This window comes from Trichechus manatus, unplaced genomic scaffold (genome assembly GCF_000243295.1).
Source record: "Trichechus manatus latirostris isolate Lorelei unplaced genomic scaffold, TriManLat1.0 scaffold00120, whole genome shotgun sequence".
In the NCBI taxonomy this organism is placed as follows: domain Eukaryota; kingdom Metazoa; phylum Chordata; class Mammalia; order Sirenia; family Trichechidae; genus Trichechus; species Trichechus manatus.
Genome location: NW_004444056.1, coordinates 1,865,119 through 1,886,532, shown reverse-complemented (window position 1 = coordinate 1,886,532; position 21,414 = coordinate 1,865,119). Strand labels below are relative to the sequence as shown.

At 36.1% G+C, this 21,414-nt stretch overlaps 2 protein-coding genes across 3 annotated transcripts in view; one reads left to right on the top strand and one right to left on the bottom strand.

The window, feature by feature from the left end:
* The window catches only part of ASPN (asporin), a 34,451-nt gene extending 28,188 nt beyond the window's left edge, over positions 1-6,263 (top strand). The window contains exons 6-8 of the mRNA XM_004384221.2: positions 2,579-2,672; positions 3,116-3,254; positions 6,066-6,263. Of these exons, the coding sequence (XP_004384278.1) occupies positions 2,579-2,672; positions 3,116-3,254; positions 6,066-6,263 (431 nt within the window). The remainder of the gene's footprint in view (positions 1-2,578; positions 2,673-3,115; positions 3,255-6,065) is intronic.
* CENPP (centromere protein P) overlaps positions 1-21,414 on the bottom strand; it is a 391,733-nt gene that overhangs the window by 175,795 nt on the left and 194,524 nt on the right. The gene's annotated exons all lie outside the window — the stretch shown is intronic.

The window sequence follows — 21,414 nt, the reverse complement described above, 5'->3', positions numbered from 1 at the left end:
GAAAAAAATCAAGCATTTCTGCCACCTTTCTATAAAAACTGTAACTAAATAATTGATGAGGGGAAATTCTTTATAGAAGAATTCCAGCTAATAAATGCAGAAAGAATGACAAAATCAGAAATTCATGAATTTTCAATTCCTAATGAAATAATGAATCTAGGCAACAATTATCAATGAATGCTAAAACCATTAGGGGAAAGGATGCTGTATCTAAATCTAATAAAGTCTCTAGACCTAACTACAGATCATAAAAAATAGATTAGAGGTACACAGTAAGTGATACCATGTGGAAGTTTTATCCAAAACCAGCCAGATCCTTAATATGAGTATCTCAAACAAATCAATAGCTGAAACAACTCAGTAGAACAGGGAGAAAAAAAGAAGGAGTATGTTATAGAAGAAGAGATTTTAAGAGAGATAACTAAATGTGTTTTGTAAACCTTATTTGGATCCTGACATGAACAACTTTAAAAAAACATATTGAAGGCAATAGGGACAGTTGAATATTAGATGATATTAAATAATTATTGTTTATTTTTTTAGATGTGATATCACCAGAGTGGTTTTGTAAAAAATAAAAAAAGATGACCTTATCACTTAGAGCCATCTAGTGAAGTACTTCCAGGTGACATTTTATATGGGATTTGATTTTAAACACTTCAGCAAAAAATAAATGAATAAACAAGTAACAACAGAGAAATAAGTCAATACGTATATACGTGGGATAGATGAAACAAGATAAGAAAAATGGAGATAACTGTGAAGCTGGGCAACAGCATGACGGTTCCTAATATTAGTTTCTGTTTTTGTGTATGTTTACAATTTTCCATAATAAAAAGTTATAATTGCCTGAATATATAATCTCAAACTTATTAAGAAAATATATAAGCAATGGTCCTTTGCCATGATACCAGAAGAACTGGATGGTGCCATTACTGAACATTTCGATCAAAGATTCCATAGAAGAATCCTGACCAAAAGGGGGAAATGTAGAACAGAATTTGAAATGCTCATGGACTCCAGACTTTCTTATGGAGGGTGGATGTACCCCTGAGACTATTGCCCTGCGAATAGTAACAGTTCGATTAGTTTTTTGTTTAAACTTTAAACTAAAAATATCCTCTCAAGTCTTCTTAAAACCAAATAATAATTTAACTTAACTACTAAAAAATGTTTGCCTTGAGCATTATGCTCTTTTATATGGGATCAAACTGACAACAGCAACTTGAAAGATTAGGGGGCAGCGAGTTTATATTAATGAGGGAGGAACAACTCAGAAAAGGAGGGTGAGAATGGTTGCACAACTGAAAGAACGTAATTAATGTCACTAAATTGTACATGTAGAAACTGTTGAATTGGTGTATGTTTTGCTGTATACCACATTTTAAAGCAAATAATGTGTACCTTCTACGTTTGTTTGCCAACTGTGCCATCCCCCTGCAAGGTATTTTCATAAGTGCTGCCATGCCAAAATTTTTTTTACATGTTGCTGTAAAAAAATTAGCATAGTGTACTTACAAAAATACCTTGCAGGGGGAGGACGTGGTTGGCAAACAACGTAGAAGGTGTGCGTTATTTGCGTAAAATATGACATATTCTCAACAACAAAATAAATAAAATTTAGGAAACACACACACACACCCCTACACTTAAGTTCACTAACTGCTATACCAGGAGAATGGGCAATGGGATGACTCTCATCATTATATGCATTGCTAATCCTCTCTGAGAGGTACTGGCAGTTCAGTGGTACAATTCTTGCCTCCCATGCAGAAGACCCGGGTTCAATTCCTGGTCAATGCACCTCATGTACAGCCACCACCCATCTGTCAGTGGAGGCTTGCATGTTGCTATGATGCTGAACAGGTTTCAGGGGAGCTTCTAGACTAAGACAAGCTAGGAAGAAAGGCCTGGTGATGCACTTTCAAAAATCAGCCTATAAAAGCCCTATGGATTACAACAGTCCATTGTGCATGGGGTTGCCATGAGTCAAAGGCCAACTTGATGACAGCTAACAACAACAATTTTCTCTGTCACCTCTGCCTCCCAATTGGTAAATAGATCATAGATAGGCTGGAACTACAGAGCCTCATTCCCAAAGAGGAAACTTACCCTTGAGGACGAAGGGGCCACACTCCAGCTCTTTTATAAAGAACAACAAGTGATTACTATCTCTAGAGGCCAATGTTAAGAGAAGAGAAAAAGGTAGTACTTGGTGCTTCTTCACAGAAAAGCTTCACAGTGGATCCATAAATATATCCACTGGAATGCAGGACAAAACATTATGTATAAAAGATTGAATAGAAGATATATTACGCTATTGCATGGAATCCTATCCACGGGAATTTATACCTTTGATGTATTCTCCATTATAAGTGGTTCAGCTAGCTGGTAGAGAAGCTCAATTCATCTTACATCTTTTACAAACTATCAATATTATGGTTTATGCATTTAAACTGGAAATGGAACCAAATATTTGGGTTATTTATAATAAAAATATAAAAATGACAGTAATAATAAAAGCAATGGGGCTTGTTCTTACTTGATCTAATATCTGTCTTTTTGTCCTTACCACTAGAACTACCATCAACTTTACTGGAGCTTCATTTAGATTATAATAAAATTTCAAATGTGGAGCTGGAGGATTTTAAAAGATACAAAGATCTGCAAAGGTAAAAGTCCTCAAAATCTTAACTTAGAAGTGGTAGTACATGTGATTATGATATTAATCAAACCTTTTGAAAAATGTGTTTTAGGGACTCTAGTCAAGATTATCACTTGCTACTGGAGAGTGTGAAGGAAAAATGAAAAAAGGACAACTATTATTGCTGCCTATGCTAATGGAAGGAAACAAAGTAGACAGAGGAAAGGATACTTTTCAAATTTCCCTTTTGTTTTAATTTAGGATCAAGAATTTTCTGACAGTGGGATTCTTGAGAAGGCTGTTACATACTGAAATAGGCTGTTAAAGCCATGAAATACCTCTCTCTGAAGATATATACAAATAGGACAGATTTATATTTCTAAACAGGTTGCAGGGTTTTTCGCTAACTAGTTGCAGTATTTTACACCTAACAATCTGCATAAGAGCTGATTCATTTTATGTCATTTTTAGGCTGGGCCTAGGAAACAACAGAATCACAGATATTGAAAATGGAAGTCTTGCTACTATACCACGTGTAAGAGAAATCCATTTGGAAAACAATAAACTTAAAAAAATTCCTTCAGGATTACAGGAGTTGAAATACCTCCAGGTAAAACATCCTACCTGTGTTTGGTAGATTTCAATGCTCTTTTTTTAGTTTTTATAAAATATATTAGTATCTCAAATACTAAGTAAGCAACAAGGGGAATTCAAACATACTGACTCTACAGGCTGCAGGAGATGTTTTGAGAAGTAGGAGAGAGTTAGAATGGTTTCTACATAGATGTAACCTGAAAAACTCAGGTATCCATCTCCATCTTCTGGTTTCTTCTGTTGAAACTGCTATGGTCATTGTGGCAGTTACTGATGCAGCCAATTTCAGATTTCTCAGGTGGGGGTGGCTATATTAAAGCAGTCTGGTTAGGAGGAAAGCAAATAGGATTGTATATCCTTTCATTTTGAAAACATTTCACAAAGGCAGAACATGAAGACTAGATTTCAGGCCTTTTTATTATCAATGTAGTGCTATATTCTTAATGTATATGCTTTATTTTATTCAAAAAAGAATATATTACTAATGGAAAGTCAGTATTTAAAGAGTTCAAATTTTGTCACTTCTTGTTTTTCATTATTAGAAATCTTTTCCTTCTAATATAGTAATTCTTAAATAGATGATAAGGGTCACAAATTCTTTCTGAGATTCTGATGAAGCTCCCAAGAACATACTGCAGACATCATTTTGCACTTAATTTTAGGAGTCTCCCATCTATGGACCTCAGGTGAAGAATTTGTAGGGAATTCCACTTCACCTCAATCCATTTTTCTCATTGCTGTATGACAGAAAAAACTGGGCCCTGAGCCACTTTTCTAGTTTTCTTTTTGATCTGTCTTTAAACAAGTTTTGTTTATTGCACTCCCTTGAGACATAAGCTATCAAAATGGAAGTGCTACGAGCAGGTATTGATCTCAAGGTAACAACTTTTGCCTTTGAGTTTTTCAGAGGCTGCCTTTGAAAGTCCATCTAACCAGTGAACATCACCTGCATCCTTTCTCTATCAAGCTATCCCATCTCTGATCTCATTTTTGCTTACTTTACTCTGCAACTCTGATCCCAGCTTCTGGTCTCTAACAAATGTATCTGTACTCTCGCTAGCATTTTCTTTTTTTTTAATGAACAGAATTATAACACAAACAGAAAAAAGAACACAAGTCCATTCAATGAATTCTCACAAAGTAAACAGATCATATCCAGCACTAGTTTCCACTCTCAGTGAGGTCAGTGCTGTGGGCCGGGTACTAATACTGAGCTGCCAGGGCAATGTACAAGAACCAAATAAAGCATCTATCACAAAATCTCCCAGACTAATACAGGACGGAGGAGGATCTAACACCAGACTTACAGGTTTTTCATGATGTGGCTCAAATCAGTCTTAGCAACATGTAAAGGTAGAATCTAGAAGTAACAACAGCCAGAAGCTTATATTCTAGCTTTGCCAGCAAAAGGCTCCTGCTGTTTTGTATGCCAAAGTGCTGTCAATTCAGTAGATTGTTTTGACTTCCCAGAAATCTCACTGTTGCCAAGAAAGGCTAAACAAGGAATTTAAAGGGCTGTTGAAAGGGATGAAGGAAAGCTCCTATATTCACCATTCCTTTCTAAGTAATAATTTAATTTAAAAGACGTGTACACAGCACTGTTGCACCCCACCAGACCAGCAGCAGAAGTGGCTCTGAAGGGGCGCAGGTCAGATTCTGGAAAAAAGAAAGAAAGAAAGAAAAAAAAAAAAAGGGCAGTAAAAGCCAGGTTGATCCGATCTAGCTTTATCAGGGAACTTAGAGACAGAGGTTGGCACCAAGATTTTCACCTCTGACAGCTAAGTGCGGGGAGTGACCCAGGTAGAGTCCATGCAGGTAGTGCAGGTGTGTTATATACTTGGTGCTTTCATGCAAGGATCTGTGCAGGGGAGTCAGAAAACATGTCTAATCTATGATGGATGGATTGTTTTTGTATTAGTTACTAGGTTTCAACTGATAAGACCATGAAGTCAGGTGTTTGGTGTGTTTTACTCTGGTTCTCTCCCACAGTTCTATGCAGGCAGGACCCAACTTGTATTGTTCATGGGCCTCACAAGAATACAAAATTGTAGTTGGTGCAAATAAAGATTCAACTATTAATGGTGTATTACAAATATGTATTTATCAAATAACTTATACTTACCTCCCTTGATCACAGAAAATGCTAGCTAACAATTCTTCACATCCATATTGCAAGCCAAATACATGGAGCATTAAATTTCATTCTTCTGCCCATTTCTAATACTTTAAATGTGCCACTGATGTAACTCTAATTCTCTCTCTATATTCATCTACATCTCTCTCTCTCTGTATATATATGCATATGTATATATACATATATACATATATATGGAGTCCTTGGGTGGTGCAAATGGTTAAGCATTTCACTACTAGTTGAAAAGTTGGAGGTTCGAACCCACCCAGAGGCACCTCAGAAGGCAAGCCAGGTGATCTGCTTACGAAAGATCACAGCCTTGAAAATCCTGTAGAGCAGTTCTACTCTGCACACATGGAGTTGCCGTAAGTTGGAATCGACTTGACAGCAGCAAGTAACAAGGTATACAGATACAGATAGACAGAGACAGAAAGAGAGAAGGAACCTAGCCCGTGTGCTTCGATCCTTGCACATGGTTCTATGCCACATCCCATACACAAAGCACTTTCATTTATAACACGAGCCTGAGTCATTATAACAGGTATTTAACATGCATATTAAAGTACACATATTTTAACTGAAAATACTTTCAAACCAAGGTGAAATAAATACACGAATAAACCCATAAACAGAATATCTTCCTTATACATGTACTAGATATTAATAATACATTGTTTTCTCCTACTACAACAGATAATCTTCCTTCATTCGAATTCAATTACAAAAGTGGGAGTGAATGACTTCTGTCCAACCGTGCCAAAGATGAAGAAATCTTTATACAGTGCCATAAGTTTATTCAACAACCCGGTGAAGTACTGGGAAGTACAACCTGCAACATTCCGCTGTGTTTTGGGCAGAATGAGTGTTCAGCTTGGGAACTTCAGAAAGTAATAATTAGTAATTAGTAATGTCTATTTAATATAAAACTCAAAAATCATTACATTTGGAATACTTGAACTCTATTAATGGTGGTGGTATTATACACATATGCAAAAATCTATTCCCAAATTTTAAGTTTGTAAATTAGGTACATAATGAGGCAAGTCCACTGACTTATTTTATGACAAAAAATTTCACCAGAATTTTGCAAAATTATTGTTACATTAGGATTAAAGAAGGATTACCGAAGTTTCCTTTTGCATACAAATGATTTTGCATGAATCTCAGGCTTGAACATTCCTTTCTCAGAAACAAAATATGTAAGTCGTTCAGTATTTAACACTTTGTTATCAAGTACATTTTAAAAAGAACTGTACTGTAAATGAAATGCTTCACTTAGGAAAATTTGTGTTCCTTCACTTGCTGTCAGAAAAAGAAAGTTAACAAAGACAGCCATATGAAGAGTACACTGTACTATTTTTCTTCTTTCTTTAATAACTCGGGTAATAGTGTAAAATTTCGAAGGACGTTAGAGTATGGTTTGATATAACCATATTCAAATTCTCACATCTTAGGGTCTTACTTTCTTTATCTTTAAAACTAATTTCTTATAATAAAGCCTTCAGTAAGTGTTTATTACCAACTCAACGGATGCTACTCATAAGAGCTGGTTTTTAGACTATATTACATGCTTTTCTTTTTTAATTATTATTGTCTAATTATAAAATCTCCGTAAAAATGTGTAGTGAGTGTTCATATAAAATCTGTAACTCAAATTTGTTATTATCACAGTTATTATAAGCTTATAATGACATGCCCATTGTTAGGTTATACAACACTGTAACCTCAACACTAAAGGGTATTTTTGAAATATCCCATTTGGAAGAGCTGAAGAGCCTGGATACTATCAATTCTACACCAAATTTTCTCTTCAAAGGTGCTCATGCTGGATAATTCTGAAAAACACACCTAGTATAACTGAACAGGCAAAGCATTAAATAAAACAGACAAAACTGAAAGTTCTGTATAAAAGTTAAGAGTACTTCACGTATTTATTATCGGCATTCAAAATAAGCTGAATAAAATTAGGAAATAAGAAAAGCATCATTAAAAACGTTGGTTTGAAATAAAATATTTGTGCTTTAATTTTTCTTCTCCATCCAAGAACAGAAACTATTTTTCAGAAAATTCTAATTTATACATGACATTTTTGGAGCAGTATTAATACTATTCTTAATAACAGTACTGAACTATGCAAAATTATTCTTGTGCCATGGAAGATAATACTCTTTACACGAAACTACCTAAAAAACCAAGATTTTAAATCATTTTGGGGGGAGAAAATATTACAGTTATAGCAAGAAGGGATGGTGGAATTCCGTATCAACATTATTGTTATTAGGTGTCATGGAGTCAATTCCAACTCATAGCAACCCTACGTACAACAGAACAAAACACTAACCAATCCTGTGTTATCCTCACAATCATTGGTATGCTTGAGCCCATTGTTGCAGCTACTGTGTCAATCTATCTCGTTGAGAGTTGTCCTCTTTTTCACTGACCCTCTACTTTACCAAGCATGATGTCCTTCTCCAGGCACTGGTCCCTACTGATAACATGTTCAAAGTACATGAGACGAAATCTTGCCATCCTTGCTTCTAAAAAGCATTCTGGCTGTACTTCTTCCAAGACAGATTTATTTGTTCTTCTGGAAGTTCATGGTATATTCAGTATTCTTCACCAACACCATAACTGAAAGGCATCAATTCTTCCTTGGGCTTCCTTATTCATTGTCCAGCTTTCCCATGCATATGAGGCGATTAAAAATATCATGGCTTGGGTCAGGCATATCAAAATTAAGAATGGGTAAATAAGGTATTATTCTTCACAGCAGGATTTCTGAACCTTGTACTATTGATGTTTTGACCAGATAATTGTTTGTTTGTGGGCTGCCCTCCTGTGCATTGTAGAATATTTAGCAGCATCCTTCATCTCTACCCACTAGATGCTACTAGCATCTCCACCCCCCAAGTCCTAACAATCAAAAATTTCTACCAACATTGCTGAATATCATGGGGAGGAGAGGGGAGGGTAGGAGTGGGGAGGAGGGGTGCAATTACTTTATAAGAAGTATATTTAGTTTATAAATTTTGACATAATTTTGGAAATCTGAAACAAAACAGCTACTTTCATGGAATTTATAGAGGCAAGAATATATTGTGATTAAAATAATAAAGGCTAACCAGCAAGACCCAGGGTTTCAAGTTGGAAGACCTTAACAGGAAATCCGTTCTGTTTACAGTCTTGGGCAAGTCACAAACTCTTTGAGCCTGCTTCCTCTTTTATAAAAGGTAGGGACAGTAATACTGATCACAAAAGGTTGTTATGAGGATTGAATGATAAAAATTTGTGAAAATGCTTTGTTACTCAAGAAGTACCAACTGACATGAAAAAGAAAAGATTATGAAGTCCTTAAAAATAAAAGATAACACTACACTGATAATTATTCAAAAATCAAAATATCCAAACTAAATTTTTCTCCAATATAACATAAAAATAAAAAATTACATCATCTTGGCACATATAAAAACATACATATTAATAAAAAGTCAAGTCTTCATGGAAATTAGATGAATCTAGTTATTGAAATTAATTAAAACTGTAAGTGTAATATTAATGTTAGAATCATCTAAACAAAGTGAGAATAGTGTTTGACCCGAGTAACGAGGCTTAAAGAACTAAAGTAATCCTCTTAAAAGATAGAACAAAAATGTTAAAATACTGAAAATGATTTCTGAAATGACAGCAATTAATGTTTGTGTTTTTCATCCCACAGTTGCTAGCCAATTACGGTTATAAATGTATAAAAAACGAATCACTACTAAAAATCATATATAACCAAAACTGTAAAAAAAACTTTTTTCTGTCATTATATTTCTTCAAAATTGATCTTTTAAGAAAATTGGTTTCTAATTTTGTTTTTATATTTGCTACAAATCTTCATCATAATGCCCACTGAGTAACTGCCACAAACTCATTTAATGCTAAATACAAAATACTGAACTCCATTAAAGATTTAAAACAAATGAGTTGCTGCAACTTCTTAGGTTTATGAGGGACTTCAAGGCAGCAAAAAAAATCTCAGAGATTATACATCCTTTTTTCCTCCAAATTACCACAATTAAAAAAAGATCATCAGAATTCATGAAACTAATGTAACACTTTTCAATAAGCATTTGGTAAAGTCACTGAAATTCAAACTTTTTAACCTCAATTTTGTTTTCCATTGAGCTACCATACTATTTCACTTTCCTTTATAACTCCATCATTTTTTGAAAGAGTTGTCTTAATTAGGTCTTCATTTCCTTACTACTCACAATAGTCCTGTTGTGCTGACTTAACAACTATTCTGAAATTATTTTCTAAAAACCATAATATTATAGTAATAGTGTTAAACAATAATAGCTTATGCTTAAAGACATTTTTCAGGCATTATTCCAAATGTGTTACCTGTATTTATTAACTTAATAGCAAAATAAGTCTATGAGTCAGGTACCTTTATTATGCCCATTTTTATTTTTATTTTTTAAAATTTTATTTATTTTGTTGTTGTTGAGAATATACACAGCAAAACATACAATTCAACAGTTTCCATATGTACAGTTCAGTGACATTGATTATATTCTTCAAGTTGTGCAACCATTCTCACCCTTTTTTTCTGAGTTGTATCACCCCATTGACATAAACTCACTGCCCTCTAAGGTTCTTATCTAATTTTTCAAGTTGCTGTTATCAACTTGATCCCATATAGATAGATCTTAAAAGAGCACAATGCTCAAGGCAGATTTTCTTTACTAGTTAAGCTAAATTATTATTTGGTTTTAAGAAGATTTTGGGGGATATTTTTGATTTAAGGTTTAAAGATTATCTCAAGGCAAAAGTTTCAGGGTTCATCCAGCCTCCATGGCTCCAGAAAGCCTGGAGTCTCTACAAGAATTTAACATTCTGTTCTACATTTCCCCCCTTTTGATCAGGATCTTCTATAGAATCTTTGATCAAAAACATTCAGTAATGGTAGCTGAGCACCACCCAGTACTTCTGGTCTCATGGCAAAGGAGGCAGTTGTTCATGGAGGCAATTAGTCACATATTCCATTTCTTCCTATTTCTGACTCTCCTTCTTCCTCTGTTGCTCCAGGCAAATAGAGACTAATTTTTGTGTCTTGCATGGTTACTTGCAAGATTTTAAGACCCCAGGCAATATGCAAGGAACTAGGGGGTAGAAGAGAAGTACTAAACACATTACTAGGCCAATTAACTGGGAAGTTCCATGAAACCATGACCCTAAACCTCCAAACCAAGATAATACAGTAGCAGTAGTGTCGGATCTCGTATAACTTCAGGGAGAATGAGAATTAGCGTCAACATCAGCCCAAAGCTGATTTCTATTAGGTGGAGGTCAGACATACCTCCACTCTCCAACCTTTTTATCCTACCTCTGACAGTAGTTGTAATATGGTAATGGCAGTGCCAGACCTCGTCTAACTTCAGGGAAAATGAGAATCACCATCAGGATCAGCCCAAAGCTGATTCCTATGAGGCAGAGGTTAGATATACCTACACCTTCAAATCTTTACCAATTCTGAGACTAGGTGTCCTCCCCATGGCACTCTCTACTTCTCTGCTGGGTTTGATAATTCATTGCAATGGCCACACAGAAATCATCTACCATACTCACGGTTGTGTAGTTTATTAGGGAAGTAACATGAGATCAGAATTAACTTGGAAGGAAAATGAAACAGGATCAATGTTGAGAAGCACACAGGTAAGATCTGGAAGGTTCCCCCAAAGTGAAGAACACATTTTTCCCATCTTTAGTGTAAGACAGCTCTCTCTTTCATCCATGCATACCCTCTTAGGACTGCCCTCCTCTTGGTCCCTGCTCTGCTTGAGCAAGTGTTACAGCTCTCTTAGCTCCGCCAAGAGCTCAGAGGCACCTCACTTGCCAGCAAGCCTCCTGCCCAAAGGTGCTCAGCTCTCTCTTGCTCCATGGGTCAACCAGCCCACTGAAGCCGCCCAGCTCTGTAGACTGGGAAGCCCACTGCGCCATCTTGCGCCGGTCTCCTTTTTCTGCTGCTGCTGTTTCTCTGCTGCTGGACTCTGCGGTGCTTGCCGCCGAATCTCGCCATCTTGTGCTGTCTGCAGTGTTACAGCTCTCTCTGTCACCTGGGTCTAGGAGGTTCTCAGCTCAGGGACCTCGGGTCTAAAGGACACACTGCACTCCAGGCTCTTCTTTATGATGGTAGTGAGGTGCCCCATTAACCTCTGTGGGATGGCTGCTTATATAGGCAACTGGCTCAACCCTATTAGGCATATTTTATGCACCCAATATGCACAATGGAGCCCTGGTGGCACAGCGGTTAAGAGCTCAGTTGCTAATCAAAAGATCAGCAGTTCGAATCCACCGCCACTCCTTGGAAACCCTATGGGGCAGTTTTACTCTGTCCTATAGGGTCACTATGAGTTGGAATCGACGGCAACGGGGTTGTTTTTTTATCTTTTCTGGTATATGTATGGTTGACTGAACAATCCCCTCACTGGTCTAAACAACTGGCTCCATCTATTTGCATAAGAACTGGCATTTTTTTTTTTTTTTCTGCCTGCAGAGACCGGCTTCTTCCCTGGGCAAAAGTCACAAGTTTCTCCTAAGAACTAGAGCAACTGTAACAATTCCTCAGGGCCCAGGGGAAAAATCTCCCAATCTATTTTCTTTTTCTCTGTTTTTCACAGAACTAAAGCAAATGGACACATAAACTCATTTCACCACACCAAGGAACCAAATCCCATGAGGTGCTTGGCTGTACATAAGCAGCCTCAGCAACTACTCTTCATTTTTTATTTTTGTTGTTGTTGTAAATACATCTATCACATAACTTTTGCCAACTGAACTTTTTACAGGTGTACAACTTATTGACAGCACTTACAATAACTGGCTGTGCAACCCTACCCTTAGTCAGTTCAATTTTTCCATCACCGTAAATCGAAACTCAGTACTCCATAAGTAACAATTCCTATTTTCCCCCTCCCTCCTGCCCCTGGTAACCACTAATAAACTTTGATCTCTATACATTTGCCTTTCCTTGTCTTTTTATATAAGTAAGACAATATTGGTCTTTTTGTGATTGAATTATTTCATTCAGCGTAATGTCTTCAAGCTCCATCCATATTGTTGACATGTATCAAGACTTCATTTCTCCTTCTTGTGGTGTAGTATTCCATGTATTTACTACATTTTGTTTATTCATTCATCTGTTGATGGGCATTTAGGTTATCTCCACCTTTTGGCTACTATGAATAGTGCTGCAGTGAACACTCATGTGCAGTGAACGTTGGTGTACAAATCTTTAATGAGTCTCTCCTTTCAAGTCTTTTGGTATACCTTGGAGTGGAACTGCTGGGTCATATGGTAGTTTTATTTTTAGTTATTTTTAGGAACTGCCACATTGTTTTCCACAATGGCTGTACCACTTTGCATTCCCACCAGCAACAGATAAGGTCCAACTTCTCCACATCCTCACAAACGTTGAATATTTTCTGTTTTATTTTTAACTTAGCCATCCTAGTGGGACTAAAATGGTATCTCTTCGTGGTTTTGATTTGCATCTCTCTGATGACTAATGATGTTGAGCATCTTTTCATGTGTTTGGTGGCCATTTGAATTCCCCTTTGGTGAAATGTCTATTCAAGTCCTTTACCCATTTTATGATTGAGTTATTTGTCTTTTTGTTGTTAAGTTGTTGAAGTTTTATACATATATTGGTTATTAGTTTCTTATTGGATATTTAGTTTCCGAAGATATTCTCCCAGTTGCTACCCTTTATTCTCAATTTTTGGTAAAATCTTTTGATGAAAAAAAGTTTTTAATTTTTATGAGGTCTCATTTATTTATTTTGTCTTTTGCTGTTTGTGATTTTGTTATTATATTAGATGATCCATTGTTAAAAGCTAAGCCTGACAGTATTGCCCCTGCATTTTCTTCTAAGAATTTGAGTTTTTAATCCATTTTGAATTTTTTTTTGTGTGTATGGTGTGAGGCATGGATCCTGTTTCATTTTTATGCATGTGGAAATCCAATTTTCCCAGAACCATTTAAAGTAATATACCTATTTTTTAGATATGGACACTGAGAACAGAGATTAAGTAATGTGTTGCAGATCTGGGATTTGAACCCAGCAGTCTAGCTCCATGCTTTTAGCCATGATAACATAATACTTTTTCTTCCTAATCAGTTATCCTCCCTATAAAATTTGTTTACCACCCTTTCTTGAAATTCTTGGCTTACATGATTTCCATACAACGTAAATTTCTGGTTCCCTTTTAGTGGTTTGTGTTCTCAAATATTCTTCTTTTGGCTTTCTTCTGTCCCTTTTTTCTGTTCCTTGACAATTTCATGCATTTAGCTATGACCTCTAAAGTGGGGGCTCCAAAATTCACATCTAAAATGCTGCCCTCTCTCAAGATAACAAACTTTCCAAAGCAAGCCCAAACATTTGGAAACATAAAATGCAATTAAAATCAACATCATAAACAATTGCAAACCACATTTTCCCTCAAGGTTCATCGATGTTGTAACCTGTACCAGTACTTCACTGCTTTTTAAAAAATGTTCTACTGTGGTAAACAGTAAGTAAGTAAAAAAAGCAGAAGTAAAGAAATTACCCATAATACAAAACAGAGATAACTTTAATGTTGGAAAATATTAAAGAAAAAAGCAAATGGAGATAAAATCAAACCAACACAAAGGCAGCAGTAGCAGCAACAGGTTTAAGAACAGGCAAATTCTGAAAAATAAGAGCGATGAGGGGAACAAATCCTAACATTTCTAAAAAATCTACAATGAATGTCACATGGCATTGGACATGAACTGATAGACAAATCAAGGGGCAAGAATATAAGGCTCAGAAATACACTAAAATATTTACAGGAATTTAGCATAAATAAACGTAAATGATGACTATACAAGTGGACCTCACCAGAGGGAAAACAGGAATCTAAACAACTACATCTGGGGAAAGAGACGATGGGAAAGCTCAATATCATCAGTAAAAACAAGGCCAGGGGCTGACTGCAGAACAGATCATCAATTGCTCATATGAAAGTTCAAACTGAAGCTAAAGAAAATTAAAACAAGTCCATGAGAACCAAAATACAGCCTTGAATATATCCCATCTGAATTTGGAGACCATCTGAAGAACAGATTTGACACACTGAACACTAATGACTGAAGACCAGGCAAGTTGTGGGATGACATCAAAGACATCATACATGAAGAAAGCAAGAGGTCATTAAAAAGACAGGAAAGGAACAAAATACCCAATTGGATGTCAGAAGAGACTCTGAAAGTTATCCTTAAACGTAGAGTAGCTATAGCAAAAGGAAGAAATGATCAAGTGAAAGAGATGAACAGAAGATTTCAAACGGCAGCTCGATAAGACAAAGTAAAGTATCATGATGAAATGTGCAAACACCTAGAGTTTAGAAAAGCAAAAGGGACGAACACACTTGGCATTTCCCAAGCTGAAAGAACTGAAGAAAAAATTCAATCCTTGAGCTGCAATTCTGAAAGATTCTAGGGACAAAATATTGAACGACCCAGAAAGCATTAAAAGCAGATGGAAGGACTACACAGAGTCACTGTACCAAAAAGAATTGGTCAACGTTCAATCATTTCAGGAGGTAGCATATGATCAGGAACTGATGGTACTAAAGAAGTCCAAGTTTCACTAAAGGCAATGGTGAAGAAAAGGCTCCAGGAATACCAATGGAGATGTTTCAACAAATGGATGTAGTGCTGGAGGTGCTGACTCTTCTATGCCAAGAAATTTGGAAGACAGCTACTAGCCAACCAGCTGGAAAAGATCCATATTTGTACCCATTCCAAAGAAAGGTGATCAAACAGAATGCAGAAATTATCAAACAATATCATTAATATCACACGCAAGTAAAACTTTGCTGAAGATCACTCAAAAACAGCTGCAGCAGTATATCGACAGGGAACTGCCAGAAAATCAAGCTGGATTCAGAAGAGGATGTGGAATGAGGGCTATCATTGTTGATGTCAAATGAATCTTGGCTGAAAGCAGAGGATACCAGAAAGATGTTTATCTGTGTTTTATTGACTATGCAAAGGTATTCAACTGTGTGGATCATAACAAATTATGGATAACATTGCGAAAAATGGGAATTAAATGAACACTTGATTGTGCTCATGTGGAACCTGTACATAGATCAAGAGGCAGTCATTCACACAGAACAAGGGGAAACTGTGTGGTTTAAAATCAAGATAGGTGTGCATCAGGGTTGTATCTTTCCACCATATTTATTCAATCTGTATGCTGAGCAAATAATCTGAGAAACTGGACTACATGAAGAAAAACGTGGCATCAGGATTAGAGGAAGACTCATTAACAAGCTGCAATATGCAGAAGACAAAACCTTGCTTGTTGAAAGTGAAGAGGACTTGAAGCACTTACTGATGAAGATCCAAGACTACAGCCTTCAGTATGGATTACACCTCAACATAAAGAAAACAAAAATCCTCACAACTGGACCAATAATCCACATCATGATAAATGGAGAAGATACTCAAGTTGTTAAAGGTTTCATTTTCCTTGGATCCACAATCAACGCCCATGGAAGCAGAAGTGCAAAAATCAAAAAACATACTGCACTGGGCAAATGTGCTGCAAAAGACCTCTTTAAAGTGTTAAAAAGCAAAGATACCACTTTGAGGACTAAGCTGTGCCTGATTCAAGCCACATATGAAGGTTAAGATCGTGTGTCAACTTGGCTGGGCCATGATTCTTAGTGTTCTGGCAGTGATATAATGTTGCGATCACTTCCCTGTTGAGACTTGATATGTAATCATCCTCATGATGGGATCTGCTGTGAGCAGCCAGTCAGTTGAAAGGGAGTTCCCTTGGGCATGTGGCCTGCATCTGAATACAAATGGAGGTTCTGGCAAGGCCTAGGGGCTTTTTCTTGCTCTGGATCCTGCAGCTGGCTCCTATTCATCTGACCTCCAGTTCTTGGGACTTGAGCTAGCAGCTTACCTGCAGTCTTGCCTGCCAATCTTTGGATTTGTTGATCTTCACAGCCTGTGAGCAAGAGCCCTGCTCTCCAACCTGCTGATCTTGGGTTCACTAGCCCCTGCAGCTATGTGAATCAGAAGAAGCCTCTATCCTGATCCACAGACTTGGGACATTCTAGCCTCTTCAACTGCATGAGCCATTTCCTTAATGTAAATCTATCTCTACATATATAGTTATACGCTTTACTGGTTCTGCTTCTCTAGAGAGCCCAGCCTAAGACACCATGGTATTTTCAATCGCCACATATGCATGTGAAAGCTGGACAATGAATAAGGAAGGCCAAAGAAGAATTGATGCCTTTGAATTTTGGTGTTGGCGAAGAATACTGAATATACCATGGATTGCCAGAAGACTGAACAAGTCTGTCTTGGAAGAAGTAAAGCCAGATATCATACTTGTTAAGGTACAGGGTCAGCAAAAAAGAGGGAGACCCTCAACAAGATGGACTGACTCAGTGGCTGCAACAATTGGCTCAAACATAGCAACAATTGTGAGGATGGTGCAGGACTGGGCAGTGTTTCGTTCTGTTGTACACAGGGTCGCTATGGGTTGGAACCAACTCAGTGGCATCTAACATCAACAACAACAGTGACATTTCCAATTAGAGAGGGGAAAGGTGGACTGTTTAATAAATGCTGTCAGGACACTTGGAGAGTCATTTGGAAAAATATTAAAAATATTAATAATATATTATAAGGAAATCAAGCTTATAATACAAATTAATTAATTAATTTTAAAAAAGAAACCTTACAATTCCTAAAGAAACTGAAAACCGTGGAAGGCGAATTTTTCTGATAATGTGGAAGTAAGGAAGGTCGTTCTATGACACAAAGGCCAGAAGAACATTAAGAAGACATATATAAATCCCAATGACATACACTCCCCCAAAATGTCTTCATGATAAGTTTGTCAAGAGCCAAGTCAAAAAACAAATGACCAATTGGAAATCGATATTTATAACTCATAGAACATAGGCTAAATTTTTCTAATACATAAGAATTACTAAAAGTCAGTCAGAGTGATATCACACAAAACGGCGGAGTAGGGAGATTTAGGGGTCAGTCTCTCTACCAAAACAACTATTAACTAGAAAAAACAATCAGAATCGACTATATTGAAACTCTGCAACCTGACTGGACACTTATAGCGGCTATGGGATAGTCACCCCAAATCTTGGAGCAGCGGCTGGTGCCAGGACAGGCAGTAAAAACCTCACAGTCTTAAAATTTGGGCTTGTGCTTTTGGAAGATCTGACAGTTCCCTAGGAACCAGTGCAGACACTTTCCTTGATTTTGGCTCTCTTAGGCTACAGTGGCTTCGTCTGACAGTATTCATCAGAAAATTTAAAACGAAAGTATATCCTTCTGTCTTTTTTTTTTCTTTCTAGAGTCAGATATTTAAGGAAATCTTTATCAGATCATGTGCTCACCACAGAGATAATGAAAGAAAAACTTCAATGACCTCACACAGCATGGAATATACACTTTGCAAAAATAGTTTGGAAAAGTCAACAGATGGCTGTAGCTCTCAAAAAAACAAAAATCAGCAATTCCTGAAGAGGAGAGTCTGATTTCCAGTGAACACTGTAACACTCAAAATGTCCAGCTCTCAACAAAAAGATGACGAAGTATACAAAGATACTGAGGAGTGTGGCCTAAGAATTTGACAGAAACCATCCCTGAGAAAACTCAGACATTGAAATTACTAGTCAAAGATATTAACTTAACTGTCTTAAATATGGTCAATGAACTAAAGGAAACCAGTGACAAAAAACTAAAGGAAATCAGGAGAATGATGTATGAACAAATAAAGAATCTCAATAAAGAGAGAAAAATTATAAAAAGGACACATATAGGAATTCTGGAACTGAAAAATACAATAGATGAAGTGAAAAATTCAGCAGAGGGGTTCAATGGCCCATTGAGCAGGCAGAACAAAGAATCAGCATCCTCAAAGTTAGACAACTGAAATTATATCTGAGGAGGAAAAAGAAAAAAGAATAAAGAAAAATTAACAGAACTGGAGGAACCTGTGGAACACAATCAAGCGTACCAACATATGTATCATATAAGTCCCAGAGGAGAGAGAAAAGGGGCAGAAAAATAGTTGAAGACTCAATAGCCAGGAACTTCCCAAATTTTATGAAAAGCGTGAATATACATATTCACAATGTTATACGAATTCCAGAACAGCACGAGAGAAGAGACTCATTACATATTAGGGATCCTCAATAAGGTTAACAGCCAACATCTCATCAGATATCACAGAAGCCAGAAGGCAGCGAGATGACATATTTAAAGTACTAAAAGAAAAAAAATCAAACAAACTTTCAACCAAGAATTCTATATAGGACAATAAAAAATTAAGAAATTTCCAAATAAATAAAAACTGAGGAAGTCTATCTAGCAAACCTACTCTACAAGAAATGCTGAAGATATTCCTTCAAGCAGAAATGAAAGAACACTAAACAGTAACTTGAATCCGTAAGAAGAAATAAAGAACATTAATAAAGATAACTACACAGGTAAATATAAAAGCCAATATTATTGTTTTATTAGTATCATACATTTCGGTTTGTAATTCCTCTTCTTGTTTCCTATTTATTTTGAAAGACAAATACAAAAAACAATAATCATAAATTTATGTTAATGGGCACACAGAGAATCTTCATTTGTGACAATAACAACATAAAGTGAGTAGGTACATGGCTCTGCTGAAGAGATTTGTATGCTATTGAAGCTAAGTTGCTATCAATTCAAACTAGATTATTATATATTTAAAGTGTTAACTGTAAATAACAAATAAAAAAAAAGATAAATGAAATACAGAATAGAAAAACAATAGAGTAAATCAACAAAACCAAAAGTTGGTTTTTTTGAAAGATCAATAAAAATCAACAAAAGTTTAGCTACACTGACAAAGAAATACAGACTAGCTAAAATTAAAAAGAAATGTGGGTACATTACAATCAAACCTACCAAAATAAAAACGATCATAAGAGAATACTACAAACAGTTGTATGCCAATAAATTATATAACTTAGAGAAAATGAACAAATTCCTAGAAACATGTAAACTTTCTACATTGACTCAAGAAGAAATAGAATATCTCAACAGACTCATAAGAAGTGAAGAGATTGAATTAGTAATCACAAATCTCCACAAAATAAGAAAAGTTCTAGGTCACATGGCTTCATTGGGAAATATTACCAAACATTTACAGAAGTAACTCTAATCTTGCTTAAACATTTCCAAAAAATATAAGAGGAGGGAAAGGCTAGCATTATCGTAAGACCAAAGCCAGACTAAGACATCACAGGAATAGAAAACTACAAACCAATATCCCTTATGAATACAGATGCAAAAATCCTCAACAAAATACTAGTAAACTGAACCCAAAAGATATGTCAAAGAAGAAAATCTCGTACTCTGATAGGAGTAAGAATAAAGAGTTTTATTGAGGAATAGCAACTCGAGTTGGGCAGCACATAGAAAAAGTACAAAGTGCTCTGCTATTCTGAAAAAGGGCAGAGATTTTTAAACACAGGGTTCAGCATGAACAAAACCACAGACATTTAAAAAAAAAAACAACAACTCTTTCTTCATTTGGTTTATCTATTTTCTGACAAACATTTCCTGACAACAGTTTGGATAAGCAATTTTTGAGAACATTTTCATTACATGCTTCCTGGAGCGTTCTTTGTACATATTTTCCAGAACAACCACTTCTCCTTCAACCCTTCCCTTGTTGCCCAAGAGTGGTTCATGTTAACCCTTTCAGAGCCTGCTCTGAATGCCTCTATATTTGAATTTTTTGCTAGCACACATATTAAAAGGAATATACACCATGAGCAAGTGGGATTTATCACAGGAATGCAAAGGCAGTTCAACATTAGAAAATTAATCAATGTAGTAAACCACATTAATAGAACAAAGAAAAACACATAATCATTTCAGTTGACAACATAGAGAAGGCATTTGACAAAATTCAATACCCTTTCATGATAAAAACATACAACAAACTAGTAATAGAGGGAAATTCCTCAATAGGATAAAGGGTATATGAAAAATACACTTAAGGGGAAAGCTTTCCCCTTAAGATCAGAAACAATACAAGGATGCTCACTCTCACCACTGATACTCAGTATTGAACTGGAACTACTAGGCAGACCAATCCAGCAAGAAAAAGGGATGAAAAAGGTATCCACATTGGAAAAGAGAAGTAAAACTATCCTTCTTCACAAATATCATGATCTTACATATAGAAGGAGCCCTGGTGGCGGAGTGGTTAAGAGCTTGGCTGCTAACCAAAAGTTTGGCAGTTTGAATCCACCAGCCGCTCCTTGGAAACCCGATGGGGCAGTTCTATTCTGTCTTACAGGGTCACTGTGAGTTGGGATTGACCCGACAGCAATGGTTTTTTTTTTTTTTTTAATATAGAAAAACTCCAAGTTTCCACAAAGATATTAGAGCTAATAAATGAATTCAGCAAAGTGGCAGGGTGCAAGATCAACATACAACAATCAGTCAGATTTCTATAAATCAGAAATGTGCATTCTGAAAAGGAAGTTAAGAAAACAATTCCATTTACAATAGCATCTAAACGAATACCTAGGAATAAATTTAACCAAGGAGGTGAAAAGACTTGTAATATAAAAACTATAAAACAATACTAAGAGAAACTAAAGAACATCTAAATAAGTGGAAAGTCATTCATTGTTCACGATTTGGAAGACTTAATATTGTTAATATGTCAGTACTACCCAAAGCAATCTATAGATTCAACGCAATCCTCATTAAAATTCTACAGCTTTCTTTGCAGAAATGGAAAGGCCAATCCTCAAATTTATGTAGAATGACAAGAGGCCTCAAATAGCCAAAGCAATCTTGAAAAGGGGAACAAAGTAGGACTCATAACTTGAAGAATGTAATCAGTTTTACTCAATTGTACGTGTAGAAACTGTTAAATCGGCGTATGTTTTGCTGTGTATATTCTCAACAGTAAAAAAATAAA